Source organism: Melanotaenia boesemani, chromosome 8 (genome assembly GCF_017639745.1).
Source record: "Melanotaenia boesemani isolate fMelBoe1 chromosome 8, fMelBoe1.pri, whole genome shotgun sequence".
Classification (NCBI taxonomy): Eukaryota; Metazoa; Chordata; class Actinopteri; order Atheriniformes; family Melanotaeniidae; genus Melanotaenia; species Melanotaenia boesemani.
Window position 1 is genome coordinate 15,462,203 of NC_055689.1, and position 21,734 is coordinate 15,483,936.

Here is a 21,734-nt window from a genome sequence, read left to right on the forward strand (position 1 = left end):
AAAATCAAACCAAAACTGTGAAATAGTGCTTCAGGAGTCATGTGACATTACATAAGGCATGGGCTGGCCACCATAGCGTACAGACTTTCTCATTTGGAAGCTTTGTAAGGTGCTTAACCAAATTTTCCACAGCAGCATGAATATAAGAGCTTTGTGAGAAATTAATCCATCTCTAAACAAAGTGTGTGACTTTTTTGTATACCAGGTGAACAATTATCCCAAAATCAAATGGATGAATGAAATCACAAAGAAAATAGCCATTTAAAATTTAGATTTTTTTCTTTATTAATTCTTTAGGAGCTAGGAAAACGTAAAACATAATTTTAAACATAACTTTGAACAATGCAGATTATTGGAAAGCAGAGTAACTAATCAACATTTTAAAGGAATTCAAGATGGTTTTATGTAATCTGGAGTCTTGGTAGTAGCTGGGAGACAATTCTTTAAGAACCAACTCAGGGCTATGCATATCCCGTATCATGGAAAATGGATAAATATTGGAGGCAAAATCTCTGGCTCCAGTGTTGCAAATTCAGCTCCTTCAGAGTTTGCATTTTTCAGTGATGGCATAACACTCAAAATAATCTTACAATGTTGACAATAATATAAAATAAACAAATTACACATGGTAGTTACAGATGACTTAAGCAATGACACCGCGCATCTTCAGCTAAGGTGCAAAACAGGCATAAGGGTAGGCATGCTGTTAAACAGGAAAAAGAAGAAAAAAAAAAGACAAAGCTAGAATAAACTCTTCATCAGTGGAAACCACATTATACTGAGTGATCTTAGCATTGGGAAAAAAAAATCCAAAACAAAAACAAAATAACTTACTGTAAATACAAAATAAATTCAAACCTTTAACTACACGGGTGGTGAAATGAAAATTTTACAACTTGGTTGTTTTTTTTTTTTTTACCTAAAATAAATGTTTGTTTTTTTGTTGTTGAATGTGAGTTCTTGGGTATGACTATAACCATTCAAGTGTCAAAAGGTTGGGCACGTCTGACCCACATCACGGCAGAAATACCTAAAAAGCCTAAATAGAGTACTCACTTATATCATAGTACTCAGAAGACAGAACCTCTTGTCACACATCATTTAACTAGTCAGCCTGGAGGACAAAGCCCAAAGAAAGCCCTTCAAGTATTTTTCTTTCTTTACCCCACTCAAATCAAAATAGTTTCTGTATAACTATTAAAGACCAGCAAACTTCAAAAGAAACAACAGATATTATGAAAATAAAAACAAAAATTATACAAAGGTAATTAAGGAACGTTTCTTCACTTTGAGAGGTTGTAATTGCTTAACAGACCTGCAGGGGTGCTGTGGACCATATTATTGGAGCTGAGGAACTTGGACAAAAACTACTTCTGTAGAGCAGTACATTGTTTTTTCAATTATTTCCATGTGTTTGCAGTCTGCGAAATTGACGAGCGAGAGGGGATCATGTCCAGCAGGTACTCCCTCTGACGAGCGTCCACGGTGGCAGAGGTCTTGTGACCCGTGAGGCTGGGGTTCACGTAGGCCATGGTCACTCCTGTGAACATGCAGCAGACCAGCAGGTCAATGTGTGGAGCAAGTTGCTTCCTGATCATTTTAATGCTGTTAGAGTTGTGAAAAAAAAATCCTTTGCCACCCTTTCCCTCACAACGCACAGTTACACACAGAGGAAAAAATGACAGAAGTTCTACTCTAAAGGTAGAGACACTCAGGGAAAAATATGAGACCACAGAACTGAGGGACTAAAGTAGGAAAATGGAGATCAGTACCAGGGAGGGAACTGGATAGTGGGGTTGCCTTGTCCGAAAACATTTCCTCCTATAATTTTAGATGGTATTTTCTTTTTAGTCTAATGAGTGACTAATAGAACAGTTGTTAAAATGATAATTGAACGCTATAAATTTTTAGACTGAGCATGGTAAAAGGATTGCTTTTGGACCAGACAGGAATTAAAAGAGAGCAGATGTCAGGCGCCAGAGTTGGGCTGGTATTAACGCGAGTCTACCTGTATTGCTGTTGCTCTGCTTCTTCCATGCAGTGGATGAGGCACTACCTCCGCTGATATTCCTGCCGCCGCCGATCCCACTGCTGCTCACCTTTGAACTCTGGACAGAGCGGTGGGAAACATGAGCATGCTTACCTGGCCGGCTGACCAAAGCTGCGGCCGCCACTGCACTCTGCAGCTGGGAGGAGGAGGAGAAGGAGTGGGGGATGCCTCTCACCCCAACGGATGAGATACCATGGGACAGGTGGCCCTTTGAGCTCTGTGGGGAGTTAAGAATAACAAATGGGCCATTTAATTTTCAGTTGCACCGACTCCACATATTGTTTTTAGAGGGGAAAAAAGCGCTTCCTGCCTGCTTGATGGAGTGATGATGAACTATGTTGGCTCCCTGACTGGCTTGGTGGTGGTGGAGGGAGGACACTCTAGCGTGAGCCTGCTTCAGCTGCTGAGACACCAGCTGCTCTGGCTTCAGTAACAAAGAGGCAGATGAAGAGGATGACGAGGTACTGTGAGAGACCGGTGAGGATGTTTGCTGAATAATACGTTGCTCTATTTCTTGCTCTTGTTGCAGTGCTTTGACAAATGCAGCTTTCAGCCTATTGGTATGCTCCGTTTTCAGTGCCTTTTTCTGATTGGATGACATGCAGTCTTCACAGAGCACTGCCCCTCCTTTCGTCTTGTCCAGCCTCCAGCGGCAAGTGAAGTCAGTACTGCACTGGGTGCAGATGAAAGGGTCTCTATTGACTGGTTTGGACAGTGATACACCTGTCTTTCCTGGATGGGGAAAGATTGGAAAGTCATTGGGATTATAATGAAAGCAAGGTGCTTGAACAAAATTAAATATGAGATAAATAAAAAGTCAAATAAAAATAATGGCCTATTAGATGTGGTAAAAGCTGGTGGTAATGTCACAAAATAGATTAGCATCTAATGCTATTTTGTTAACTATTAAAAACATCAAACAAAAGAAGCAGAAAATCTTTTAAATTAGAATTTTAAGATGTCCACTATTAATTAAGTTTCTATTAATATACTAATCATTCAACTAGTTTTTGAACTTCTATGAATGTAAATAAAAGTCACCAAAAACACACCTCTGTGGATAGTATCTAGGAGATTCTGTACCACTTCCTCAAGTCCCACCAGGTAGATGAACTCGTTATTGGCCGCTGAAGGCAGGAAGTTAAACTCTGGGGCAGGTGGTTTTGGTGGTGGGATCTCCAGGAGGGTCTTCTCCAGCTGTTTGCGCAGGGCGAGTTTAGCTGCAGCTTGGCGGCTGGCTGGAGAGTCATTAATGCCAACAACAGAAACACCACTTCCTGAGGAGGTTCCTTTCAAAGTCGATGGGGAACCCTTAAAAAGAAGCAGACATATTATATATACATATACACACACACACACACACACACACACACACACACACACACACACACACACACACACACACATATATATATATATATATATATATATTCAAAATGTATTTTGATTTCTCTGAGCAGTATATTTTGCTATTATGTGGCTGTTAAATCTTGTTGAACTACAAGGAGTTATGATTTTTCTTCCAATTAAATGTTACTGTAAAAACGTGCTTTAGATTACTTCCATGCATTGACACGTTACTGCCAACCAAAGAGGCTGTCCTCAGTTAATCAAAATGCTCAGTCTTTGCTAGCCAAGCATTTTATGCTAGCTTGCCATATCTTAACTTTCTGCCCATCAGTTCTCCGAAAAAACTTGGTAACGAGTAACTGAGTCATGTTTGCCAACAAGAACAGACCAACGAACAATTGCGTGTGGTTGTGGTAGCAACATAACAGATATTTCTAATCACTGGCACTAGTTTGCTCATCATGCCATAAGACTTTTGAATGTCAAGAGAAACGCCACCTTTAATTAATAGCATTTTCTTATTGCTTATTATATATTTTATTGTATAACTCATTTGTAGTATTCTTGCTTTTTGTGTTCGACTATTTTTATTGTGGTTTATGAACTTTTTAGCATTGTTAGAAGAGCCATTCATTCATTCATTCATTCATTCATTCATTCATTCATTCATTCATTCAAACACTTAAACTTCTCTGATAGTGAGAAAAACTTACTTTGAGCCAAATTAAAAGTTTTGTAAGTGCTTCTTCAGCATTCTTGAATGTTCAACCCTGTATAGCATCTGGTGGTTTTTATGACTTTACATCCTCTTCATAAAATGTAAAAAATTTGAATAGACAAATATCACCCACTAGGCAGTTGATGAGATTATACTGCATGAATGCTGCATTATGGTCAGGAAGATAATACTGTTGTACAACAACATATATAAATACATTACATCCTTCAAGAGCACTCGGTCTTCTGAGGTTTACCGATGTAAAGGTCCATTTACAATGAATATTTGTTCAAATTTGATTGTCTATTCTTTAGTTTAGATGGCATCCGGAGAGCCATTCAGACTTAAGTTGGGCAGATGCCCCCTCAGGCCACTCTTCTGGCCCCACCCTTGCTCACTGCACTGATGTTAAAAAAAAAAAGAAAAAATAGAAGAAAAAATAAGAGAGAGCATTTTAGGAAATTACTCTTAGTTTGTTAAAGGTCTAACTTCGCTAGACTTGTGGTTCCCAAACTTGTTAATTTCACAGATTAATCTCTTTGTGTTAATATGTAAATTTTGACAGGCCTAATACAAAACTCAAATTTATTTGATAAATGTAGGCTATATTTTTTACAATGATCTGGTGACCCCCTGAAACTATCTTGCAACCTCTATGGGGGTCAGAACCCTGAGTTTGGGAAAGGCTGTTCTAGACAATGGCGAAACAGGACACATTTTCTATAGTTATGCACCATAATTGTGCACCTGAACAGTCGTATGAACCATCGAGAGTCAAAGTTCCCGCCGGCTTTGCAGTCTTTTCTTCCAAACTCAAAGCAGTGATTAATTTATTACAGTTTAATGAAGACTGAGCCTTGACTGTATTAGTATCTCCAACCTGCTCGTTTTATGACCTGGTAACCTCTACGTAAATCACATGGCCTTTTGCTGCACTTTACACACCTGCTATGTAATTTATCTGGCCTGCCATTGGTTGTTTTAAAGCTGGTTTCTCATCCATTATTCTTAAATAATAAAGACACAAAATAAGTCAAAATGCAGAAGTGGTATGTAGAAAACAAAGCATTACTGCTTCCAATGGAATTAGGAGGTGCTAATCAATCAGTTACTGCTTATCAATTGCACATTAATAATTCGTCACCAGCAAATGTGACCAATTGTTGATGCAAATCAATCTGGAAAGGATTGTAAGGCCACTTCTAAAGGAACTGGAGTCCAACACAAGAAAGATTATTCACAACTGGAAAATAGTCACAAAGTTAACAATCTTGAGTCGAACACCCAAACACACAGACCATGTGATGCCCAGAGAAATTGTCAAAACACCCAAGAGCTACATGTCAGACACTGCAAGCCTCATTAATCAATTTAGCATGGTAAATGTTATTGTTCAAAACAATATAAAAAAAAAAGATCGAAAAGAAAGTTAGAAAAATTGCATCTACAGTATATAGAGCACAAGACTCCTGGTACAATATCCTTTGGACAATGAGACCAAAGTGGAGATGTTTGACCATAATACAGAGCACCAAGATTGGTGAAAACCAAACATATCAGCACAAATCATGATGATGATGTTGATTTGGGCTTGTTTCACAATCACAAGACCTGCTCACCCTGCAGTAATCAGGCCTTTTCACATGCTTTTCAAGCCAGGACTGATGTTCCTTCACTGCGCATCAGCATCATGTGAGAAAAAATGCTGAAGTGACAAGGAGGTGTCAATGCTGATCTGCTGCTGATGCACCTTTGAACTGGTAAGGGAGGTAGCTAAAGCAGCAACATGAGGCTGCATTACCCTATGCTTACACACATCAAAGTATTATTCTGGAACTTGCCACTAACCAACAATGCTGTCAACATTCAGCTGTTTCTGCAACGCCAGCTTGATATTTATGTATGTAGATGAGGCACAACTGGCATGTGAAAAGGGCTGTTGATACAACCATTAACTCGAGCAATACCAGAGTATACTGGCGTCAAATGTCATGTCATCTGTCTGACTGCTAAAAGCTTAGCTGAAACTGAGTCAAACAACAGGACAATGATCACACACCAACAAATCTACAGATAATAGCTAAAAAATAATAGAAAGCAAGAAGATAAAATGGCTTAAACAAAGTCCAGATTCCATCATGATTAAAATGCAATGGGGTGATCTTAAGAGAGTTGTGCATGAACAAATTACAGACAACCCTCAATGAACTGAAAGAAAATGAAGGAAAACAGATGTTAAATTAAAAGGGCGAAAAAAAAGTTGTTCATAACATGAGGCTGATAACATGAGAAAACAATTATTTCCAGTTATTCCTGCTGAAGGTGGTTATAATGTCATGTCATGTATATGCTATATGCTCATCTGAAGCTGTATTTACCTAAACCCATTGGTTTTTATTCTTTAATTAATTTTATTATACCCTGATATGTAAAATCTGTGTATTTTGTCATGACTGTTTGAGACAGCCACATTATGCTAAAGATAACATCAAAGACTAGGCAAAATTGAAAGAATGTAAAAACATTTCTCTCACACACACACACACCAACTCCTTGTGACATACTAACCAGTGTGTTTGCACTACTGCCGACTCTAATGAGGCCTGATTGGACAATGCCTCTCTGGCTTGCAGGAACTGATGTCCTTGGGCCAAACATAGGAGGAGGTGGTCCTGACCCTGAGCCTCCACTTGCAGCCATCTGCTGCTGTTGCTGCTGCCGAAGAGCCTGGATCTGCTGTGGAGAAACAGAGATGGGCTAACCAGGACAATGAGAGGGGTGACACGGAGGAACATCATGGACAGAGGAAGTGGAGGACAAGGGGGGAGACATCAAAAGCACCAAAGCAAAAGTGACACAGAGAGAGAGAGGTGCAAAGAGAGATCATAAGTCCTAAATATAATGATCACTCTGCAGTTCATCTCTCGAGAATTACCTGACAGCAGTAAGAGAGAACACTGTTCTGGCATAATTTCCTTCATGACTCACCTGTGCTCCTCTTATCAAAGGAGGCATGATCATCTGGGAGCCATGTTTAGATGACACCTGCTGCCCTCCTCTCACCAGAGGGGGTGGAATTACTGTGCCTGAACTCCTTCCTGTCAAAATCTTGTCAAAGAAAAATGAAAAATGTTTTACTTATAGCATAATTGTGTTTTTACATCAATAAACTGTCTGAAGACGTAGAAGATAATGGAGCATTAACCTGCTGAGAGCCTTTATTGCTTGCAATTGTTCCTCGAATTAAAGGAGGAGGAACAGAGGAACTGGATAAACCTGAGGGCTGAAAAACAGAGAAAGTCATTTAACAACAAACGCTGAACTCTGTAAATCTCAGCTGCTCACCGCTTATGCCAGGTTTAGTGATTAAGAAACCGATTTATTAAATAGAAAACAAATTTGTTAATAACAAATTACTTAGTGGCAAATGATTAAACAATATTTTAGATGCCTTTCCAGAGGATCTTTCATCCTGTGGATGGACTCCACTTTTGACTTTTAGCTGAGGACTAATCCTCGTTCTACTCTGCAGCTTTGTTGAGCTTGGAATAGCAGCATGTGAACCTGATCTCAACCTAATGTAGGTTCTGTTTGGAATTGCCTTTCCAGCTATTAGGAGCTAAAGTCCATTCACATCACTAAACTCACCAGGGAGGCAGCTGAACAACATCAAGGACTGCCAGATAAGTGCGGGGCAAGTCTGCAGGTATGGGAAACACTGCAGTTTAATGCATTTGCTGTTTTTCTCTGAATTATATATCAATAATAAATACAAATTGAGTCAAGTGATACTTTGGCAGCCATCAGTATACCTGGACACTCATTTGTAGTTGTCCTTTATGACTGCAGTGTTATTTCTTTCAAATTCTTAATTTCTGTCAGTTTGAACTGTTTTTATAATAAAACAATTTTCTTTACCTCAACCATTCAGGCCAAGCTATTAAATAGTCTTTACTATCAGAAAAAGGAAATATGCATTCAATCTACATAAAAAGGTAATTGGCGAGTTTGATTGAAAGCGGGGATATGTGACAGTCTGTTGGCGAGAAGTTTTATTTACCTTCTGCAGAGTGTCCCTCTGTATTTGGCTCTGTCGTAGTTTCTTCAGCAGGACCAACTTGGCCTCTTCCAGTCTCAGCTCCTCCTTCAGCTGCTTAATGATGCGCTCCCTCTCTGCTGGGCTGCTCTTCTGCACTCGACACAAGATCAGAACATCATTTACAATACTAACAAACATTTTTGGCTACTAAAATGTTACAACAGGGATCTCTGTGCACCGATAAACGTTCATCTGATCCACTTTCAGTTATTCTGACTTTGACTATTAAAGGGACATTGTGTAACATTTTCCATTGTTTACCGGCCAAAATCGATGTCTGCATGTATATACAGTATACAGTACACCCCTTGCATTTTTGCAAACATTTTATTATATCTTTTCATGGGACAACACTATAGAAATTAAACTTTGATAGACAGGACACCAAACTATAAAAACTAAACTTTGATATTCTGTATGTCAGTGTTTAATTCCTATAGTTTTGTCCCATGAAAAGATATGAAATATTAGCAAAAATGTGAAGGGTGTACTCACTTCTGTGAGATACTGTATATGTTATCATTGATATATAATGATCCGCTAATGATGAGACACATTTTCATAAGCAAATAAATATAGATTTGTTTATACAAATGATGGGTAAGGCGGTAGGGCAGCGCCATGACGGTCTGCCATCTTGAAACTACAGCCGCTGGAAAGGGACAATTACGCGTTTTCCTTGCGAGCCAGCGCACAGTAATTGAGAGGTGGGAGGAGAAGATAAACAAGAGCGGCTTACTACCCTGGCAAGTTGGAAAATCTGTTAAACTGTTTTCCACAAAAATGCAGGACCATGCATACGCAGCAGCAGCATGGCAGCCGTTTTCACTGTGGCCAAAAAAGTGAAAAAGAAGACTTAAAAGGCAGCGTGACCAGACGATACAAAAAGGACAAATAAAAAATAGGAAAAACAGGCTAGCCTTCTCCAGGTAGAAGGAGCTCAAGAAGTAGAAAGATTTTAAAAGGGATGCTGAAGTTGCCAGCTTCCTCCTCGACAAGTAAGTCAGTGGTACTGCCTAAATTACCTTAATCTAAATTTTTTAAATTTGGTTTGTTAGACAGTGTTGCTCGTTACCACGGGCAGCATAACAGTAGTTTCTACTAAGATACACCAACCTCAGTGGTACAGAAGTGTATGTTTGCGTGGTTTCAGTTGCTTTCAAAGTCACAGTAAAGCCGGAGTCGTGCCAAGGCAGATATCCCAGAGAGAAATTGTATCCCCTGACGAGGGAGCGTGCACTCTTCAGTAGCGTTTGATTGTCTTTATTATGCTGGATTTCAGCACGTAAAAAAAAAATCAAAAAACAAACAGCATGCTTAAATCATTGTTTGTGGGTTGTTTTTTTCCCCGTCGAGATCCATTTCCCCTGTGAGAACCATTCTTCCTTCTAAACACAGAGGAACCATATCTGACAGTGAATTTCCGTCCACCAGATGTTTTCCCCCAGACCGGTTATGATCAGGAGGAAACTTCGTCACCTGAGTGTGTTAAGTTTGAAATACAGTAACTGTGTTACAGGTTAATACATACTAATGTACTTGTTTCATGGTCATCACATATGTTTACTGTTAATGTGAAGGGGGCAGAAGTCTGGTTGCTGGTATTGTGAAGTAAACAGAAGTAGGCGAACTGCGTTGTTGTGAGTATGGCGGTGGTAATTAAAATTAACATTCAACTTCAGAAGTGAGTTCTTTGTGTGTAACAGAGTGAACACTGTTTACTATGGGATGACATCTGTGTTGTCGAGGCTTTTTGAGATATGGCAGCAACCGATGTTGCAATACGTGTTTGAGAAAGAGATACGTTAGCATGCCATACACGATTCCAACGTTAGATGGCAGTAATTCTTACACACTTTAAATAAATACTCAGTATTACCAGTATCTTTGAGGATAGAAATCTAAAATCAGCTTACAACCACATTTTGGGTTACAATTTAGAGTATTACAATTCATTAAAGAAGAACAGTATTTTAAAATGCATTTCTTTGATGTGCGTCTTTTTCGCTCACCATTAGCAGGTCCGTGTCTAGCTCTTTAAAGTGGCTCAGGCCATTCATTGGTGGACTGGGAGAGTCATTATCTGACAAGATGATGACATCGTCATCTTCGGGGGACGGAGGACGCTTCTCTTTTTTTATACCTCTGGACAGAAGAGGAACAATTGTATTCAGTTTCAAGTATTTTCTGTGTAGAAATTAAACACAAATACTGTATACAGAGAACTCAAGAGGATAATGTCAAAAGCACAAAATTATAAAATGTAGTTTGACTTCCTTTTTCCCTTCTTCAGCAGATTTCCCAGCAGAAACATTCATATTTTACCTTTCAATTTCACATTCTTATGATCCAATGTCATGGCAAAGTTTTATGGCTGTGTAAGTCTACTAGAAACTGACATTTTCTAAAAAAGAATTTTGTGTGTGTATTTATGCAACTTTCCACAAAATGTTACCTCATTTGGCAGTTATAAAAACACGGGGATTGCCAAGAAGATTTTATGTTCAGCTCTTTAACTATATGGGTATGTGCAGGCAGATATAGCAGAGGTAAATAAGTACGAGGTAAAATAAATCACAACCTGCAACAGTATATTCAGATATTAGCATTTAAGTCTAATGTGTGCTTTCAAAGACATTAGCTTCTCATACACAATTCCAATTTATGACCACAAGTTTATCTGCTCCACTATAATCTAACAAGTCCAGACACCTCCCCACACAGCTTCCTTCTTCATGTTGGCAAATAATCCTAAATGCCAAGGAGGGGCAAGGTAGGCCTTAAAGCCCCAGTAAATGTCTTTTGAGTTTCAATGAAATGGCTGTTTAAGAGAATGTGTTTCCTGTTGAAACAGAACACTGTGGCAGGGTATAACAGGCGTCTGAGGCATTTGGGAGTGACCTGTACAGGACTAAGTATGTCACACAAAGCATGCTAAGAAAATTAAAGCTACTGGTAACCTTGAAAGCAGTTTGGATCAATCCTTAGTGATCAGCTTTCGGCCCACTAAATCACATCATCATGCATATTTTACACACACCTCCACCCGGCACATAATGCATCTACAACAAAGTGACAAGTTTCACTGCAGGCTATATGTTAGGTGACCTAAATTCTTTGTCTGCTCAAAAACTGAAGTACTGGAGTAATGTTACTATAAAAACAAGAATAGTGTTGTGATTGTGAAGATAATGCATTTCTATGAAGGCTAAGATGCCCCCCCCAATTCAAAACATAACAACATGAGGCCTGTCTCTCCTCGCCTTATTTGTGTGTGCGCGCATTAATCTCTCTTCAGGGCTTAGCGCCATCATCACTTCCTGTGGATTAATCACTACTCTTCCAAAGAAGTCACATGACCTCAAAGTCATCATCACGTGACACATTTACTCCCCCCCACCGATCCTTCCACTGTGGAAACCATGGCAACAACCGGCTGGAACCAGTTTGTGACACACGGCTTCATTTTGTGAGAGGGGAGTTTTTAGGGTTCAGGTGGAGGGAAAATGGAGGTAGAGTAAAAGACACCCCTCACCCCCATATCCTAGTACAAATACAGGAACGGGTTCAAGTTATATCAAGATTACAAAAGTAACTTTGAAACATCTTCAGTCTTTTCATATTCAAATATAAAGTGTAATTTTTCCTTTTGTAAATTTCCAAAATTGGGATTTTAGGACAAAATGTCCAAACAAGAGGCAGACAGAAAAGTGACATTACTTCTGAAGCCCAAACAGCTGATCACTCATGTGATCAGTCATGCAGCACAACTTATTTGCAAAAAGGTGTTCCATTTGTGCATCTTCCATCATGCAGATCAACTTCATTAAAAATAAAAAAGATAAGAACAATCATAAATAGAGCATAAACACTTCTTTTGTTCTTTAGTTTTAGAGTTTCTAATGACTTTTCTTATGCAATATGTCCACATTTGTATCAATAAAACTTTGATGGTTAAGTTTCTCACCCTCTGGTGGTGCTCATGTCCACAGGCTGCTCTGTCTGAACTTCAACTTTTATAGTGGCCTTTACTTCGCCTGCAGCCAACATGCCGCTGGATGCCTTTGGCTCTGTCTGCCGGACCCGGCTCCTTGCGTCCACAGTCGGCTCCATCTTTGTCTTGCTAGCTCTGTCATTGCAGTCAGTCCGATTGTCTGAGCTGGGTTCAACAGTCTGCTGTTTTTGAGTTCGATCCTGCTCATCCTTCACCGGCTCGGAAGCCAGGGGTAATACTAAAGACAACGGCAGCCGGCTCTGCTCTGGCTCCTGCTCCTTCTCATGTTCTGGTCCGGATCTAGTCCGGTTCCGAACGTCCTGTGCCAGTAAAAGGTCAGACTTAGGTTTAGTTTGTGTCCCTGTTGCAGGTTCAGACTGGTCCAGTTTAGGTTTTTTGCAGTCATTGTCAGCATTGGAGTGTTCGACAGACTGTGGAGCAGCCTCCCTCTCCAGCGCCCTCTTCTGGCTGCGTGTCTGGCGGACAGCCTCTTCAGACATCCCCTGTTAATACAGGAAAGATATGGTAGTTGGTTTATATTTAAATTAGATCACAAATGTTGCTAAGTTCAACAAGTCCTATAAAGACATTCTCCATACCAAAGCTTAACACCTAAGAGGACTTCATGTGTTATAATTTAAACCATTTTAAACCTGCAATAAGATCATTTAGGATGACGTGTAATCTCTGTCATGAGCTTATATGTGAACCTGGAAAATATTAAAAATGGTGAAAAGTAAGAGCTTAAAACTCTAACAAACGGATCAGAATGTGGTTAACAGCTATATAATTACCTATGCAGTTCAGTGGAATGAGAAATTTAATGATTCAACAGAATGTGCTGTGATATCAATGTCAATGATAGCATGATGCAACAAAGTGACATTACAGAAGGTTAGCTCTACAACAAATTATGTTTTTTACACAAAGTGCTGATGTGACTGTGCACTGATTATCAAGCACAGAAACAGACAAAACTGACCTTGAATCAGCTGTAGAGTACCAAGCTTGTCTAAAATGGTCCCCCAGACAAAACATGTTGGATTAGTGTGGTCACATGATCAAGATGTTGACTCCAGTATAATTCCAAAACGTCCAATTATCCAAATTTCAGTCTAAACTCAAAACCAAAAAAGGAGGAATAAAAAAAAATGCAACTACTTTAAGCACTAAGCAAGTGCGTAATGTTTAAAATAGAAAAACTTACGTATCATTTGAGTGCAACTAGGGTTTTTCCAAAATTGACAAGAAAAATGTTGCAGCGGGACATCAAACAGATGCACTACAAGGACAACAATATGATTAAATTTGTTAGAATGAATTTAGGGATTATCTCAAATTAAATGAAGCATGATTTCTGTTAAATATTCATGACAACTGGCAATTCCACACATATCTTAGTTATTTATATGTTCAAGAGGACTTATTTTTCCATGGGTTTTCAATGGCTGTAGCTGCTTTCTTTCAATGAGTCAGGCACCCATGAGCACCGTATCCACTGCTATCTGACTTCCCCTGTACAACAGATTCAATCCCATCCAAAGTTGATGTCAGTTTTGGTGGCGACAAAGCCATACAGCAGCTTGCTCTGTCAGAAAGATGAGCTTTACTGAGTGTGCTTGTGCCCTCACAGACCTGCACCAGCACATGGCACACAGTGTCAAACTTCACCCAAACAGTGGCTGCTCTGAATCCCTCAGTCATGTCAGAAATGAAAGGACAGACGAGGAGATGTTAGACCACATCACACAGTACAGGTCCACATTTATAGTTTTGTAACTGACCCATCACATTATTCTACATTTATCTCTGATACACTCTCCATATCAATGACAGACCTACAGATAAACAGTCTTCCTATTGATAAACCTGATAAATTAACAGAGTTTACAACAGACCGCATGTCTTATACTCAGACAGTATGATACAATACTTTATTATTATCAGTGAACACAAAGAAGGAATAATTAAAATAAAATATCCTTTATATAATCAGTTGCAGCATGTAGACACATTATTTCCAATACCTAACCATCTATTTAATAAACAGATTTATTCAGCATCCAGACAGGGGTGGTGTGAAAAGTTAAAAGGTTTTTAACTTTTTACTCAAGCTCACTTATTTGCTTTTTTTTCCTACAACAATCTTTATCAGAATATTTCGCTGCTCAGTTAAGGGAAACTCCAGGACTGCATTCCAGCACAGGAAATCTAAAAGTGAGCATCACTGCCACCTAGGGTTGGGCGATTAATTGATAAATTCGAATTTTCCATTTCTGGAGATTCATTTTTATAAAAATCTGGATTTTTTTCCATAGTTAGTTAGCAGCAGACTTAGCCCTCCCTCCACACCAGAATGGTGTTTGACAGATTTTCAGTAAAGTGACCCTTCACTCACGCCTGGGATTTAGCTGTGCGTATAACTGCATTGAGAAATGCTGCTCTCTATGAGATGCAGAAGTCAACTTAACCCAAAACTCAAGTTAATAGAACCCCTTCATCAGGGGAATAATGTCTGCAGTGGATCCTGTATAATAAGGATCCAGATGGAAAGAGATCACGGATGCAGTTGTGTTGCATATTTCTATGTAAGATATGAAGTTGTTTATATGGTGGAAAAGCTATGACATTATATGCTTTATTTTTGCTAGATGAAGTTTAATTATGTTTTGTAAAAGAAAAGAACAAAAAATAGATTAAAATCGGAAATCGGGTTTGGTTATAAAAAAAATCTGAGATTTTATTTTTAGGCCATATCGCCCAGCCCTACTGCCACCATATTTAAACATTCAACCTTTGTTTCCTGCAATGATCAGGAGTTTACCTCAATTTCAGGTGTCTTTGTATCAACTATTGGCCAGTTTGATGCTGAATGCTTTGACATGATTACTACGTTCTCATCATATCAATACGTTTTTGGAATATATTTATTAATGTATTGTACACATATGAGTACAAGTATACCCCATTTCAAGAAAAAGAAACTCACAATCACAGAAAACTGGTTATTTGTGTAAACAGGTTCCATTACCAATGGTTTGGATGAGATGCAAAATTAAGCAATGTGGTTAACACAGCTGACTGACAGAAGGGAAACAGAGTTAGCTCAGTTGGTGCAGAAGTTAAGTGCAGAAAAATGGATACTGTTTGGAGTCTATACATAACTTGTTCAGTTAATGTTAACCTCATATTCAGAAAAATAACATCTAAATACCAATTTGCATATAGAAGTACTCTGAACTGACTCCAAAAGTAAACACATGTTGACCCATATAGCATGTTTCAATAAGACAGGAGACGACCTTCGCTCAAAGTTCACAGAATGTCAAACAGACGGCGCAATTTATGCTCTAAGACACATCCCTAGTTGCTGGATGACCACAAGAAGAAAAACAGCATGGTTGTGCTCTGAATCCATGCATTTACTGTACATGAAAGAATGAAGACCCAGTCCTCCCAGTCTGCAGAGGCCTGCCCACTGACATGCACCAGGAAGCTGTCTTGGGGGGGTCAAAAGATGACTACAATTAACCCTTACAACCTGGGCTACTTCTCAGTGACACACCGTACATGCTTCCACCCTCTCCCCTTCCTGTTCTCAAAGTAGTTATGGTGGCAAGCATCCAGTACACTTAGTGTATTCATTGGCATGTCTATACAATATTCACACAGGGCCCCAATGAAACGAGCAATCATCTGATAACCGACAGATAAGTTTGTTTTTTTTAATATATACTCTGACATCATTGAGACACACATGACATGACCCTTCCCAGGATTCAGTGGGACACACAAAGCACTTTTCCTGAGAACCGGTTTAAACCGGTTGGCTAATGTGTGTGTGTGTGTGTGTGTGTGTGTATGACTGAGAGAAAAGCTGAAGCTGGTTTTAACCCTTCAGGTGCCAGAGCAGCGCAGGGCTTCCGCAGAAACAGCCATTATACAGTCTATGTGCATATGCGGGGGCGGATGTTGGGTGTTGTGATGATTACCATCAGGTCTGAGGAATATTGCAATGAAATGATGCTGATAGAAGGAGCCGAACATAAGACACACCACCCAATACACCCACCCCAAACCGAACCTTACGCAGACACTGACCCTATCACCGTAAAAGGGGACGTGAATGGCTGACAAGGTTCACATTTCATCTCCACGGCACTTTGCACATATTTCCTTCAACTTTACACACACATGAAAGAGAGTGGATCAGACCCCAACCTAAGAACTTGACCTCACATATAAGCATTACAAAACTCTTGAAAGTAAAACTCAGCAACACACAAATCCATACAATGTGGACAAAGTTAGAAATAGGATAGAGAGCAACACTGTCCATTTTAATATCAGGCTATTTTTATCGGCAGACATGTGTTATTAAGAATGAGTCATGGCATAATTATCTGAATTGTCTCTTATACATATCACCCTGATAAATATTAAAACAAAATGGAAAACCTCAAACAGCTTTTAACAACACTATAAAAACTTAGCTGCACAGCAAGGGATGGTGGTCACGGTTGTTCAGTTTATTGGGCTGACTCTTTGGTTTACAGCTGCATATATTTAAAAATGATAAACATGCATTTGAATTATAGGGGTCTAATTATTTTGTGGCCATGGTTTTTGCTCACAAAATACATGAATTCTCTGCCTTTATGCATCTTATAGATGAGTTGCATGTCTGTGCAACAGGTCAATTTGGGGCACTATAATAGGTACCTTCTTCACTCTTTGTCTTGTTAATGACCCCTTTTCAATCAAAATCTAGTTTTAAGCTTTGTTAAGGTGTCATTATGGCACTTGGCATGGCTTAACACTTGTCCCTTAGAACTGTAACAAACAGTCACACTGTCAGGGTTTCATGTGTGGCAGTCTAAGGAAGCAATCCGGCGGCTGTGGACAAGATAGATGGAATATCTGCACATTTGCTGTTTGTCAACATGGTCGTGCTAACCATTTTAAGGCATGTACAGATGCTTTTCCCAAGATAAACTTTTATATATGTAATTTTGATAATGACAAGTTTTGGGAAATTTAATAAATGCTCACTGGGACTTCAAATGCAAAAATCTGCACAGGTCGCTGCACATTAGCCTATGTTGCTATTATTGTAGTGTAATTGTCACATATGTGTTAAGATACAAATAAAAAGTTGCACTACTCAACCCCCGGGGTATATAAGCGGTTTAATCTTAACAAAGAAAAATGAAATGATTGCGACTGTAATGGCCAATTCCCAACTCTGGAATGTTGACTCCAATTTTGGTCATTTCCAACAGTCTTAACCTAAAACTGACATACAGAAACATTTTTTGTGACTGAACTAAATAATGAGAGAGGACTGAGCTTTTTTTGTTCGAATGAAATCCAACTGAAAATTGAAGATGCCAGTATTATATTTGGTTGACAGTCCCTGCACAGTCATCTCACAGCCAGCTGTCATATGTCCAGCTCATAGAATGACCCGTTGATGAAAATAAGGTTGTAGCTTGTGTATGTCTTTTTACAGATGGAAAGAAACCTGGTGTATGCCTTCACAAGATTTTCTATGTGAGTAATTGATACGTGAAGATACAATATGTGAAGCAGGTGCACTTTATGCTTGGTTTGTTCTGCTAGATTTCTGTGCATACAACTATCATGGATGTAAATAAATAGAAAATATCAGAAAAAATTACAGGCAGCATGTGGTCTTGACAAACAGTGATGAATTGATGCAGCGTTATTACTCTCTGTGTCATTGTGCATGACATAAGGCACCGCGTGGCCCATGTATACATCTTCCAGCATAGCTGGAAACATCATACATCAGACATGATGATTTCAGCCACCAGCTATTCAAAGGGTGTATTTCTACCTAAGCCACCAATACTCATCTAAAGCCTGACCAGAACTGAATCTTGAAATCTATTATTACAACTATTTTCAATTGTTGTCTGACAATCGAGTGTAATGCAATACCTAAAATGAGTGAATGAAGAAAAAAAATCGTCTGTATAATAGTAACATAATGATCTAATTTCCCTGCCTAAATACTTCATCAGTATATGATAATAAAAAGAGTGTATACGCCTTTTAAACACGTCCAAGACATCTCACCCAAATGTGATCTCAATGACATCTTTACTGTAGTTGGGATGAGTAACAAAGTTTAATTCTAGATACTCCCATAAAAGTGTTGTCATGGCACTTATTGCTGTGAATTTGCACGTATTTATCTAATCAATCATCCCATTAACATTTGCTATGTAATTATATCACAGTTATGACTAACACATGAGCACGCTGCACTGTGCATGTGCTTGACTCCGGACAAGTGTAGATTTCTTCAGCACAGAATACAAGCGCTTTAATCGGGAATCAGGTTGCAAACTCTATCAGGGGACTGCTCATCCCTGTCTTGTCTTCCTGGTCTGAGGTGATTATTTATCTAGTCCCTATTGGATCCTGTCAGCCATCAGTCACTCAAACATCAAACATCCACACTGACAGACTCTCTGTAAACCATCAGTAAATGTCTGACTGAACATACAGTATGTGTTCAGCACTATTTGCCCACTCACAGACCTTTACCCTGAGAAAACATATGTCTACATCGCACAAGGATTTAAAAAAAGTGCAACTATGCAGCCACACTACTTTGTAAAACTGCTGCCCCAGCAAAGTATTCTTGTCCTTTTTTCTGGTTAGATCAATCAGAATTACAAAATGATCATTTTCATGCACTGAATAAAAAAATCCCCTCATAACCTGATTACAACGCAGAATTCTATCTACGTTTGCTTGAAAAAATTTGCTTTAAGACAAGTTATAAGCACAGTTAGCTAGTTCAGATCACTGCCTTGCTTCAATTAGACAACTTTGAATCAAGAGATCAGTGTTTTACATAACAGCCATCACTGCCTGCACAAATGGGAAAAGACCGTTAGAAAACATGTTCCTCCCTGTATATAAGATGAGCGCTCTGATGTTTGACCCCAAGGAGCTCTTCACAGCAGCTTAAAATATGGCCAGCAGATGACCCTTTAAAGAACCACGGCTGATTACACAACTACTCAAGACCTGTCTTATGTGCGCAATTGCTGGAACAGTGCTTTCTGCAAGCACTAAAACTTGCGAGGCAGCTCATTCAATCTAATAATTTTAATCCTACAAAACACACACTTTGGTAGTTGGTAAAACCAAAGCTTCAACTTCTATACTATCAGTAAGGGCAGGTAGTTCAGTAGTCCCAGAGTCAAAGTAAAGCATTCTCCTATTTTCTACCAGCGCCTTCACTAGAGGCAACCGGCATATTGTGAACATGTAAATAACACTTTACAAGGCCTTTGTTCACGAAAACAACTGAGGGTTCATTCCAGACCACCACAAAGAGGCAATAAAGTGTCCCACCATAGTATCCTCACAATGTTTTGCATAAGTGGCTGTGTTTTGCAGCAGTCTGGCAGTAGTACTAACCATCCTATACTGGTAGATAAGAAGGTTAAACATCCATGAGTTAGGCTATCAAGTGATTAAGCAGCTACAGGTAAAAGAAAGTTTTCCTACTCTTAAAACAGTAAAAGTCAACTAGCTTGCCAGTTTTTGGATCATTCCCCCTAAACAACGACAAACAAAGACTAAACAAGACATTTTAGTCCAGTCTTCCAACTTTGATTAACTTTATAAATCCAATTACTTAGAAATAACTCAGCACTCCCTAACAAAAAATAAAAAATAAATAAATTTCCCGGTAATCATTTATTTATGTTGCAACTTAATGGCCCTGTTTCTGTCTTTCCTAAAAGCTTAATTATTATCACACTCTTAAATTCTAAAAAGCGGCTAATGGCAGAACAAGTGATGTGAAATGAGACCTGAGCTGAAAAGTTGACATTTAATCAGAAAAGTAATTAAGAATGACTTAAACAATCATAAAGTAACACCAGTAACCAAAGACTTCATTGCGCTGCTTTACATGCTGCATGTGGTTCTGTGAACGCACCGTGAGCAACACCGGCTTCCGTCATATTCAGTCATCAAATATTAAACGGGTTTTAATCCATCTGCATCCAAATCAACAGAATATGTGAATGTTTCCACGAACTGGTTAGACGACGGAAATCCTGAGACACAAATGTTGTCCTGAAGCGCTGCAAACTCATGTGGGGAAATGTGCGTGCATGTGTATGGGTGCGTGTACGCTTGTCTGAGTGAGAGGGAGAGGCAGAGTGGGAGTGTGTGTCACAGAGTGTGTGTATGTGTGTGTGTTCAGCTTTAAGAGGAGGAAGACTACGGTTGTCACAGAGAGAAGTAGGAAGATTAGCTACCAGATAGCAGAACCAACACTGGTGCCATGGGGCTTAAAGCGGGCAGCCGTGTCCACCATTAACGTTTCACCAGCCAGTACACCATCCAAACCAAACTCAGCCCTTTAAAAACTAAACCCAGCCCACACTACATGTGCAACTAGCCGGCTTTTTATTACTGACGCCGCCTCGAAGAAGGTGTGCGTGTTATTAGTTAGCGAGCTAACATTAGCTACATCGCACAAACAAAAACACGAAGCCTCATTAGCTTGAAGGAAAAAAAAGCAGACAATGTCTGAGCATGAACGGCTGCCGGGTACTTCAAGACAAACTACAGAAACTCCAGACCGACAGCTGCTCGACAACATGACCCGCACAACCAGAACCGAGCCCGAATCGTTGACCTGGCAGCACCCTGATGCGGGACAGCTCAAAAGGAGCCAAAAACTTTCATCCCACTGTCGTAAAAGTACGGTTGTTTGAGGCTCACCGGGACTGTTTACCTGTGTGTCCACTCCTGAGTAAAAACCTTCGACTCGGAACTCATAAATTTAATCGACCGGCCCACGGACTCAGCTTGCCGCTGACGAGCCGCCGGCGATGTAACGTTGTAATCCTTACCTCATTTACCGACTTCTACCGCACAAATTTAAGTCCGACTGTCTTATTCACAAACCGGTGCGCCTAACAGAAGGTAAAATAAAATAAAATAAAATTAAGGCTGAGCTGCCCCCCCTCTCCTCCCCAGTGCTCAACCTTTGGCTCTGCGGAGAAGTGTTACTTTTCAACAGCCCATCAGCTTCTTTATCGTCACAGATAGGTGGAGGAAAACCTGGCTCCTCTCGTCGAGTCCGAATAAAAGGCTCCCCTCGATCCACTTACTAAAAAAACTTAAGCTTCACATAAGTCAACTTACTCAGTAGCTTTATCGCTCGTTCTTCGCCGATGGTCGAACAAGGAATGTTTAATCTGCAGTTAACCTCGATAAATCGTTGCTTTTTTGAAATCCAGGGGATATCCTCTTTTTTTCGGCCCTCCCCACTGCCTCGTCTGTTGCCAAATAATGCGCCTCAACACACATGGAGCCGCTGCGTCCTCTTATTGGGCATGCGCACCTCGGCATACCAGGGCGACCGGATCACATCATGCAAGCCACTGACCAAGGGCCAAAGCAGGGCAGGGGCCCCGGGGTCCTCGGTGTGACCCATGGCTGTGCCAGCAAGAACACAGAT

At 39.7% G+C, this 21,734-nt stretch overlaps 1 protein-coding gene across 7 annotated transcripts; it reads right to left on the bottom strand.

Annotated features, from left to right (window-relative positions):
* Positions 1-870: 870 nt before the first annotated feature.
* On the bottom strand, positions 871-21,573 carry LOC121644466 (transcriptional repressor p66 alpha-like). Of its 7 annotated transcripts, XM_041992405.1 has the most exons (13): positions 21,124-21,264; positions 13,419-13,493; positions 13,194-13,326; positions 12,185-12,714; positions 10,230-10,362; positions 8,179-8,307; positions 7,324-7,401; positions 7,107-7,226; positions 6,687-6,875; positions 3,103-3,361; positions 2,361-2,782; positions 2,009-2,267; positions 871-1,540 (listed from the first exon to the last, which is right to left on the bottom strand). In XM_041992405.1, the coding sequence occupies exons 4-13, from the start codon at positions 12,709-12,711 to the stop codon at positions 1,401-1,403; spliced, it is 2,256 nt and encodes a 751-aa protein (XP_041848339.1). In that variant the 5' UTR covers positions 12,712-12,714; positions 13,194-13,326; positions 13,419-13,493; positions 21,124-21,264; the 3' UTR covers positions 871-1,400. The 7 variants fall into 7 exon arrangements, with proteins under 7 accessions (XP_041848339.1, XP_041848343.1, XP_041848342.1 ...); XM_041992409.1 differs by lacking the exons at positions 13,194-13,326; positions 13,419-13,493; positions 21,124-21,264 and adding an exon at positions 21,419-21,573 and having other exon boundaries at positions 6,687-6,851; XM_041992408.1 differs by lacking the exons at positions 13,194-13,326; positions 13,419-13,493; positions 21,124-21,264 and adding an exon at positions 21,419-21,573 and having other exon boundaries at positions 6,687-6,854.
* Between the last annotated feature and the right edge of the window lie 161 nt (positions 21,574-21,734).

Coding starts and splice junctions, on each gene's coding strand:
- LOC121644466 (XM_041992404.1), bottom strand. CDS start 12,711: ATGTCTGAAGAGGCTGTCCGCCAGACACGCAGCCAGAAGAGGGCGCTG. Junction 7,402..8,178: donor AGAGGGACACTCTGCAGAAG/GTAAATAAAACT, acceptor TCTGTTTTTCAG/CCCTCAGGTTTATCCAGTTC. Junction 7,227..7,323: donor GCAATAAAGGCTCTCAGCAG/GTTAATGCTCCA, acceptor TTCTTTGACAAG/ATTTTGACAGGAAGGAGTTC.